General features: G+C 37.4%; 1 protein-coding gene across 1 annotated transcript; it reads left to right on the top strand.

Moving 5' to 3' along the window:
* Nucleotides 1–5,565, top strand: ppm1na (protein phosphatase, Mg2+/Mn2+ dependent, 1Na (putative); the record flags this gene model as incomplete). Its single annotated transcript, XM_081370735.1, has 6 exons — nt 1–403; nt 1,298–1,869; nt 3,709–3,826; nt 3,971–4,085; nt 5,282–5,345; nt 5,514–5,565. The coding sequence occupies 6 exons, from the start codon at nt 1–3 to the stop codon at nt 5,541–5,543; spliced, it is 1,302 nt and encodes a 433-aa protein (XP_081226861.1). The 3' UTR covers nt 5,544–5,565.
* Between the last annotated feature and the right edge of the window lie 4,623 nt (nt 5,566–10,188).

Raw genomic sequence — 10,188 nt, 5'->3', positions numbered from 1 at the left:
ATGAGAACTGCCAGGCGGGCCAGCGCCATGGAGGTGCCCTCATTCCTGCGGCAGTTAGTCAAGGAAACCGAGAAGATGGTAACCTTCTTCTTCAAGGGTGGGCGACGGGAGTCGGGAGCTGATGATGACTACTTTGAGAATGAAGAGGATGTAGGTAGACCCTACCTAGAAAGGCCCATTTTGGCGAAAGATATGGCAGAAGGGGGTTCGAAGTGGGGCATTAACTACGCCATGGCCAGTATGCAGGGCTGGCGTGCCCAGATGGAGGATTCCCACACTTGCATGCCAGAGATGACCGAGGCCTTGCCAGACTGGAGCTATTTTGCCGTGTTTGATGGACATGCGGGGAAAATGGTGGCTCAGTACTGCTCCAAACACCTGCTGGATTTTATTCTCGACACAGGTACTCACCGATTTAAGTATTACTCTCTGGAAGATAAGGGATGAAACTTGTACATGCAAAGAGTTAGTGCTGATGTGCTTTTATTCAAAGACGAAAACGTAACTGCCACCACATTATAGGAATTTGCCTGATGACTTTCCAGCTGTTGACATTTATTTGCTTAGCCATATCTACGGTATTCTAGAGGGTTTACTCTAAAGTAAAGTGCATGTTGTTAATTAATATTCATTACTTATTTGTATATTTACACGATAACAAAGACTAAATAAAGTGTAACCAATATTATTTTTTATTATACGTAAAAAATCTGCCAGTGCAGTAAGACCAAACACAAAGATACTTTCTCTGAAAACAAGCCTTAATATCTTACGCAGTGTTAAGAAAATGTATGAGTTTTTTTTTTTTAAATGGAGCATATCAAAAAAAAAATAAAACAGTGCATATCATATTAACATGGAAAATTTTGTCCAATTAATAGGCCAATCCAATATAGGCCTATATTGGATCACACAAACTAATGTAAGGTTTTACAAGTGGCGCTCGAAAAGAAAAGTTCAAAGAAAGATTGTAAAAAAAGTATATAAATTTAATAATAAGTTATTCTAAGCATTGTGTGTTACATAACAAATAATTTGATTATTTTGAATGATAAAAATTGTCAACTTAATAGATAGTTTTGTAGACACATATTTAGGCCTATATTTTTATCCTTCACAGTATAAATGAGTTGGTGTATATATATATTTTAGCTATTATATTTTGGGAATATTTTAAATATTAAAAAATTTAATATTTTTATTAAATGCAAGTGAAAGAATTTTTTTTATTTTTTTATTTTACATTTTTTGTTTAGATATTCCTGTGCTTGACCATGTTCTATGATTGTATAATCAGGCTGTGTGACGGTAGACGAGGATGTAGAACATGTCAAAGATGGCATCAGAGATGGCTTCCTTGGCATCGACCGCCACATGCACACCCAGATCCGCAATGAGAACTGGGACAACAGCGGATCTACAGCAACCGCTGTCATGATATCTCCACGAAACATCTACTTCATCAACTGCGGCGATTCCCGGACCTTCCTTTGCCGTAACAGCCAGGTGGTCTTCTACACGGAGGACCACAAACCCTTCAACCCACGCGAGAAAGAGCGCATCCAGAACGCCGGCGGCTCGGTCACCCTGCAGCGCATCAACGGTTCACTAGCCGTGTCCCGCGCCCTTGGAGACTTTGACTTTAAGGAGGTTGAATGGAGGACTCAGACTGAACAGCTGGTGTCGCCTGAACCAGAGGTGTACGAGCTGGAGCGAACGCCAGAAGATGAGTTCCTGGTAGTGGCATGTGATGGTGTCTGGGATGCCATCAGTAATGAGGAGCTGTGTGCGTTTGTACGCAACCGCCTGCAGGTCTGCGATGATCTGAGGGAGATCTGCTCTCAGGTCATTGACCTCTGCCTCTATAAGGTTGGTATCAGCACTGACAGGATCCCATTGGGTTGCCTAATGGCAGTCAGATTGCCTGATGTCCTAGTGTTAGGGTGCACAGGTTTTTTATTTTTAGAAAGGTACCAGCATACTAATGGATGTTTCGAGGAAGTTCGCAATTGGATAGGAAAAAAATTACAAATAATAGTATGCTTCATTGTTGACATTTTCAATGGATTGAAAATACGCGCTTAAAAACAAAGGTTATTTTTTGGCATTGATGTTCCACGAAGAACTTTCCATTACACAAAAGGTTCTTTATAGTGAATATAAGGTTCTTTAGGGTTTTTAAAAGGTATGGTTCGCTCCAAAATTAAGTTGTTCCAAGTTGTTCCAAATCTGAATGAATTTCTTTCTTCTGCTGAACAAAAAGAAGAATATTGGTAACCAAACATTTGATGAGCCCCATTGACTTCCATAGTATTTTTCAATGGTTTTCAAAATCAATGTCAACTTTTTGGTTACCCATATTAGAGATGCGCGGATGGGCTATTATTTCATCCGCAACCGCATCACAAAACTCATCATCCGTCCGCCACCCATCCGCACCAACGTTTTTTACCAATTTTCAAAACCGCACCCGCCCGCCATCCGCTGATTGTATGTATACATCTATTTTTCATTTGATTAGTTCAACCGCCCGCTGACTGCCCGAATTTAATTAAAATATTATTTTTCGTCACGTCATCCGCCCTATCCGCGGTTTATCCGCGGAGTCCGTAACCGTCAACCGCGCATCTCTAACCCATATTCTTCAAAATATCTTAATATCTTCTTTTGTTTTCTGCAGAAGAAAGACATTCATACAGGTTTGAAACAACTTGAGGGTGAGTAAATGATGACTGAATTTAAATTTTTGGGTGAACTATCCCTTTAAATGTTTTAAGAACTTTTCACTAAAAAGGTTCTTTGGCAAACCAAAAGGGTCTTCTAAAAACATATTTTTGAAACTTTATTTTTAAGAGTAATGTTCAGTTGTATCTCGCAAATAAAAACTGTAATTGTTTTAATCAGTGACCATTGATTTCAGATTTACCTGCCCCTACACAGTACCCTAAGAACAACACAGACTGTAGTTGGTCGCTTTAAATGTTTCTCGAGTGGGTGATTCTGGGTGAGAATAATGTACACTGATCAACTTTAAAGTAAACTGGACTTTATGTCAGTAGTCAAAAGTCTGGTTCTGTGAAACCAATCAGATGGAACATAAAACTAAGCACTCAACCAAAATATATCTCACATTATGAGAATCACTGCATCAATATGCTTTTACTTTATGCTAGTCATTAGCCCATGACGTCAATAACTCTGACGAGTACGTCAGTAAGTCTGATGTCAAGTCAATGTTGAATTGCCAGAAATACTGTCACCTTCTAAAACATTTAACTAGTTTAGGACAGCTTTTTTATTTAAAATGATTGAAGGCACTTGGGTTATGTAATAGTATATAATGAGATGCCGCATGTTGAGGCGAGGAAGGTTACACACAGATTCAGCTTGACCTGTTCTATAAAGATACCGTTCTTTAAATAGAATGATTACAAGGAAGACAAGAAGAGAGCGAGAGAGGATTACGAGTGACTCAAACTTCAGGTTAAGGGATATTCAGGGTTACAAACCAGCTGCTCGATCAGGCCAAGAGGTCCTTTGGTTTATAACTAACATTAGCTATCTGTGAACATTTATATGCATTGCATTATATGCATTTATGTGTATTAGTGTGTTTTAGTATTATTGATCTACTCTAATATCATTTTTATATTAGATTATATTATTTTATAAGGGTTTTAAATTCTTAAATGTCTTTGCATCTTGCAGGGAAGTTTAGACAACATGAGCATTATCATCATCTGCTTCGACGGCGCCCCCAAGGTGACACCAGAGGCACTGCAACAGGAGGCAGAGCTAGAGCAGCTCATCGAGCAAAAAGTGGCAGGTAATTTGACCAATTCATTCAATGTAAAAGGTTTTACACTATATAAATAAGAGGCAATTACACATATTCGAATAGATGAAATAGCCATCTTAATAAAAGTCAAACCTTTTTATATAAAAGTGTATTTTCTCTCACATTACCTAGAGATCATTACTGTGATCAGATCTAAAGATCAGGAACCTGACCTGCTATATGTGATGAAATTCCTGGCATCTGAAGGTATTCCCGGCCTCCCACCAGGTGGAGGAATCTCATGCAAGTGAGTATTACTGGACAGTAATATATGATATTAGGCCTACTATACATTTAAAAAAAATGTTTAAAAAAATTAAAGGGATATTTCACCGCTGGAAAGATGAATGTGTATTTAAATTGGGTCATTTATGTAGTAGAAATGTGAAATTATTTTAGAAGTTGGTGCCTTAGACTGAGAAAAGCAAGAAAATGTATTTTTGGCTCATGTGGATGAAAGACAACAACTCCCAGAATGCACTTGCTTCACTGCCCTACAAGGCCACTCCCAAGCCACGCCTACCGGTTACAGAGGGCAGGATCGGAAGAAATGATACAACTAGGCTACTAGTCGACTCGAAACTGAAAAGACGCCGTTTTATTGTGAGATCCCCCTATGGGCGGGTTGAAGACAAGCGGAACGAGCTCCTACTACTGGCTGTAGTCTCTCGCCTCAGGACAAAAAAGCCTCAGATGATGCTAAATGACGATTTTTGTGTCAGAGTTTTTTTTTCCAGACACACAATACAGAAATCTCTCGTCTCAGGGGGACATGAGGGAGGGAAGCACGGTCATTCGAAAGTACCACCAGGTTTCTACTGATACAAAGATTAATGCTAATCGGTGAAGTATCCCTTTAAGTGAGTTTTTGCTTAAAGTCCGCGTGAACCGGAAGTTGCAAACGACTTTTCTCCAGTGTTGTGACGTATTTCCCAGTGAAACGGAATATTGAACAGAGGGCAGGGTTTTACTCTAGCGCTCCTCCTCTCCATCTCTGCTCATAGCAGACTAACGGTTTGAGGGGAGTGGTTAAGCGTTTCCCAAACCAAGCCGTCAAACATACGTCATCAGGGAAGGTCCTCCAAAGCAGAGGGGAGGGGCATTTTCAGATTTTGATTAAAGATTATGAAGCCAAAAAAATTTTTTGTGTGGATTGACTTGCATGGATGAATTGTTCACCACAAAACGATCAATTTTGGCAAACAAAGTAAATATGGTCAATTTTGATTTCATGTGGACTTTAAAACATGACATAATGGCCTGGTTTCACAGACAGGGTTTAGATTAAGCCAGAATTAGGCCTAAGTTCAATTAGGACATTTAAGGCTTTTATAAACATGCCTTGAAAAAAAAAAAAAAACATTACTTGTGTGTGCATTTTGAGACGTGTGTGTTTGTGTTTCTCAATCTCTGTTTTTTTCCCCTTTTTTTTCTATATTGCAGGAGAGATTGCATAATTGCCGCATATCAGAAATATGCAGCAGCCTTTAGACCTCTTGACCCAATGGTATGTGTTTGAAATACATACATATGTTTTAGCCGTACTAAATAAATTATTAATTCTCAGACATTTTATTTGATATGATTTTAGGTGTCTAAATATAAAAGGTTCATGTTCATTTTACATCCATCAATATAAATGCTGATATTCTCAAATACTCTTTCATCATTTAAGGATATTGCCGGTTCTGATGACTCCACCTAGTGGCCGTTACCCTGAAGATGGAATCAAGCCTTGAATCTCTGTAGATGTAATAATTCATGGGAGGACGATATTTGTGTGCCACCTGCTTTACAGAGGTTAAACTGTTTAGCCAAACTGTTCCTTTTTTAAATCAATGTTGTATATTTTACACACTGAAACAGAAACAGGAAGAAGAGGTGTATATATCAAATGCTTTCATAAAAGGGGCTTTCGTACCAGAGGAACATTTTCATAACTATTGCCGGAAAATTACCCTTGGGCAAAATTTAGTTCTTGGGGGACCCTGGTGGCTAGTTTCTATATCGGAGTCAAAACTACCCAGTGCAAAAGCCCATAAAGGAAAAGCACTTAACATAGACACCATGGAAAGGTTCTAGTGAAAAATATCAAGATTTCACTTTTTTTAAAGGTGAAGTGTAATTTCTATGCCTCTCGCACCACCAAAGATAATTATGATTTTAAACAAGGTAATTAAACACTTCCCTCATTGCCATTGGGCAAACAAATAGATTTCCCCGCCCTAAAATTACGCCATTGGTTGAACCACTGTTGTCGCGTAATATTGAACAAGTCAGCATGAAACGGAAGTTGCAACCATCTTTTCTTCCCTATTGTGACGTATATTCAGGCTTAAAGCAACTAAAGCGGCTTTTCACATACGAAAAACAAGTAGGTCGGGCCTTGATGTTGTCCATCGGGAATTGATTGGATCGTTAGATCATTATCATTTGATATTGCAAGAGCACATGACTTAAGAATAATGTGCACAGATGAATCATTAATAATAAACACTTAAGCATTCCATAATGTGGCTTTAAAATGCCACAGAAATAAAATATAAAATGATAAATAAAATAATTGTCTATCCACTTGTAGCTGGGATAAGAGAAAGCATTACCATTAAAAAAAATTACACAGATCATCTTTTAATAAATATACTGTTACTTTTTTAAATCTACAAATAAATCATTTTATGTAACATTGCAGTTGTAGGTCGTTTCACGATTAACTTCACAATTGACATAATATTTACAAACTACATATGTTTGTAAATATTATGTCAATTGTGAAGTTAATCGTGAAACAACCTACTGAAGATACTTAAATGTATAATTGTATTATAAATATTTTTTCTTGTATTTATTTATGGATGTTAAGCTTTGTACTTACAGAGAACATGGACTTACATAACCGAACTTGTACATAGCAGCAGAAAAACTAACATCTGTAAAACTTTATAAAGGGTACTTGAACTATAAATTCAATTGTCTCATTTTATTTTTATTAAGTGCACCTCTGTCATTTTATGAGTCTATATTGTTATGAAATAATGATTGTTATGAGAATGTTTCTTCATAATGTCTGGATCTCTATGTGCAAAGGTTTGAGAAGTCTGGACTTTGAACACTCAATCCGATCCACTTTCAACAACGTTTTTCAAAAATCGCCTCCTACACCTTTAAAGCACTTTTGTAGCCAATCAGCAGTAGGGGGCGTATCCACTCAAGATTTACTAATACATTATGAAAATCAAAAGCTGTATCTGATAATATGATGTTATGTACCTGAAGTAATATGAACTAACAATGAACAGCTGCATTTGAATTAAAGGGATATTTCACTGCTGGAAAGATGACTGTGTATTTAAATTGGGTCATTTATGTAGTAGAAATGTGAAATTATTTTAGAAGTTGGTGCCTTCTAGACTGAGAAAAAACAGAAAATGTATTTTTGGCTCATGTGGATGAAAGACAACAACTCCCAGAATGCACTTGTTTCGCTGCCCTACGAGGCCACTCCCAAGCCACGCCTACCGATTACAGAGGACAGTATCGGAAGAAATGATACAACTAGGCTACTAGTCGACTCGAAACTGAAAAGACGCCGTTTTATCATGAGATCCCCCTAATCACACTATGTGCGGGTTGAAAACATGTGGAACTAGCTCCTACTACTGGCTGAGGGAGGTCATTTGAAAATACTACCGGGTTTCAACTGATACAAAGCTTAATGCTAATCGGTGAAGTATCCCTTTAAAGTTAACAAAGATCAGTATACTGTAACAAATGCTCATTGATAGTTAAAGGTGCAGGAATCGATTTCTGAGAAACACTGTTGAAAGTGGATCGGACCGAGCAGCACAACACGCTTGTAGCCAATCAGCAGTAGGCATCCACTCATGATGGGGGAGAGGGGGGGAGATTTGAAGAAAGACTGTAGAAAGAAAGATGGCTGAGAGACATTACAAAAGAGAAAAGCTCAAATCACTGGGAAAGGAAGGGTTATGATCAGGCAAGAGCTTTAGGACACGCGTTAATTTATGAAAATAGAGGCTGAAGCGGTAGGCTAAGGCCTGAAAATGGACACAGAGAATGCATGTTTCTTCTCCATACGTGAGTAACATTGGTTTTGCTGTTTCACAGAAACAAGATATGCTGTTGTGTTGTAATGTTAGCTGTAGTAACAGGACAGTTTTGAGGGCCATTTGTCTGGAGCTGCTGACGACTAACAACCAACTCTTGCTTGTACTCTTGTGTGTGTTCATTTTTTGTGCATGTTCATTTTTTGTGCTTCCTTGTCATTTTTGCTTTATCATTCGCAAAGCAACATTTTGCTTCGCTTCAGCAATGATAAAGAGACACCCACTCTTGCATTGCGTGTTTGTGCATTTTGGGGGTGGAGCAATGAAGGGAGGGGGGTGTTTGATTGTGCTGATTTAAAAAAACAGTGTTCAACAATGATTCTCAGAAATGGCATACTGCACCTTTAAGTGAACATAAACAGCTGGGAAAGAACACTGAAGTGTAAATTAGATCTTGTTTGTGTGTGTGTGTGTGTGTGGGGGGGGGGGAGGTTTGAGGGGGAGGGGGAGGGGGAGGCCATCATGTACTTTGTGTCCGAAGGGAATTTTGAAAATCCATGCTGTAGAATGTGTTACTGAAGTGTTATGGATGGACCATGACACCTCTATACTAATTACTTAAACTTACTGTCAGTTTAATGTTCAAAGAGAGATAAAAACAAGAAGGTCAAGCTCAAGCGCACTGAAGTTTAACCTGTTTTTCAATGCAACAACCAGGGCAATGCTAATGGTGTGTTTACCATAACAATAAACTGAAAACTGAAACAAAAAGAACCACCAGAGCCTGAGAGAACTCATACTCTGCCAGACGTTCCCAACAGGTAAGTTCAACAGCCAAATATTTTAGCATGTGTGACTAGATTTCACAATTTACAGATTGTACAGTGTTCATCTTACAGTGTCATTAACAAGAAATGCTAATAAATAACCGTGTGAAATATACATAACACTTTTTTAACGTTAGAAAAATGTTGTTAAATTTACTGACATGAGGACTAAGGTTGTAGCATAAAATAACATGCATTAATAACTATTACATTTGTACTAATGAGTCATGAATCTGTTGCAAACTTTAACCATTGCAAAGCTTCTGTCAAAGTAAAAAATAGCATTCCCAGTTTAAATTTTTTATTAAAATAATTTGGAAATAGGTATTGAAAATATTTGAATGCTACAAAAACATTTTTTCTGTATTCATTTTGATATAAGTTAAAGGTTTAGCCATTTTTGTTGCATTTCTGTCATTTTTAAAATGCCAATATAGTTTTTATTAAGTTTTAGTTTTTAATTTGAGTTTATTTAATATTATTATTTTTTTATTTTTTTTAGTTCTTTAACTTAATCTAATCGGAAATGAAAAATGTGTTGGTAACTAGCAGTTATAGAAGTAATGACCTTTTGGTTTTAGTTACGATAATACTTATAGTTATGGGAACCAGTCAATAAATATTATATTCGTACGATTATGAAAATGTAGATTCTGCATATACTTACAGTACTATTACTAATATTAATATTGCATAAATGTTTATGATTATATTTGTCTGTGTAAAATTAACGTTTATTTATTCACTCTTGATGTCTGTACCAACCAACTAACCATGCATATCAAACACAAATGTAATCATTATTTAACTAATGAGGAACACCACTGCATTGATTTTTGCGGAAGAACATTGTGTTGGTTGTGCTTCGGCTGCAAATGACTGTGCGGATGAATATGGCTATCCCTACTGCTCATAAAACATTCACTCCTATGAAGATAGGCTATAATCAGTTTAGATGGAAAGGATCTCAAGCTGTCAAGCTGAAGACATGAAGCTTTACCTATTAATAGACACGGTAACATTACTTAATTGAAAATAAAATTGTAGCACAACAACAACAACCATAATGAAAAGACCCTTCACAATAGATAATCCTTTACAACTCTGTCAGAGAGCTACATATGACATATCTTATGACAACATATGTTTATCTGTTCAGTAAAAGACCTCTTACCTGTTGAGTAATAAAAACGCCATTTACGCATCGTTTTTATAATATTTCAATCCATCAGTTCTCTCCATCTCCGAAGCGCCAAGCCACAGAAGCCAGTTCTGATTCTTGTCTTATTACAAGCTCTGTCAAGTTCTCTTTTTGCCAGGAGACTTTCCTAAACGGGTGATTCCCCGGAGGTTTGAGATTTAACTGCACCATGTCAACCTTTCTCGATCGTTGTGACAACTAACCTCTGTCACTCACACCACGCGTCAAAGTAGCCGGAGCACCTTTTCTCTATTT

This window comes from Scardinius erythrophthalmus (assembly GCF_964197995.2).
Source record: "Scardinius erythrophthalmus genome assembly, chromosome: 7".
In the NCBI taxonomy this organism is placed as follows: domain Eukaryota; kingdom Metazoa; phylum Chordata; class Actinopteri; order Cypriniformes; family Leuciscidae; genus Scardinius; species Scardinius erythrophthalmus.
This window is presented reverse-complemented; position numbering and strand designations above follow the sequence as displayed.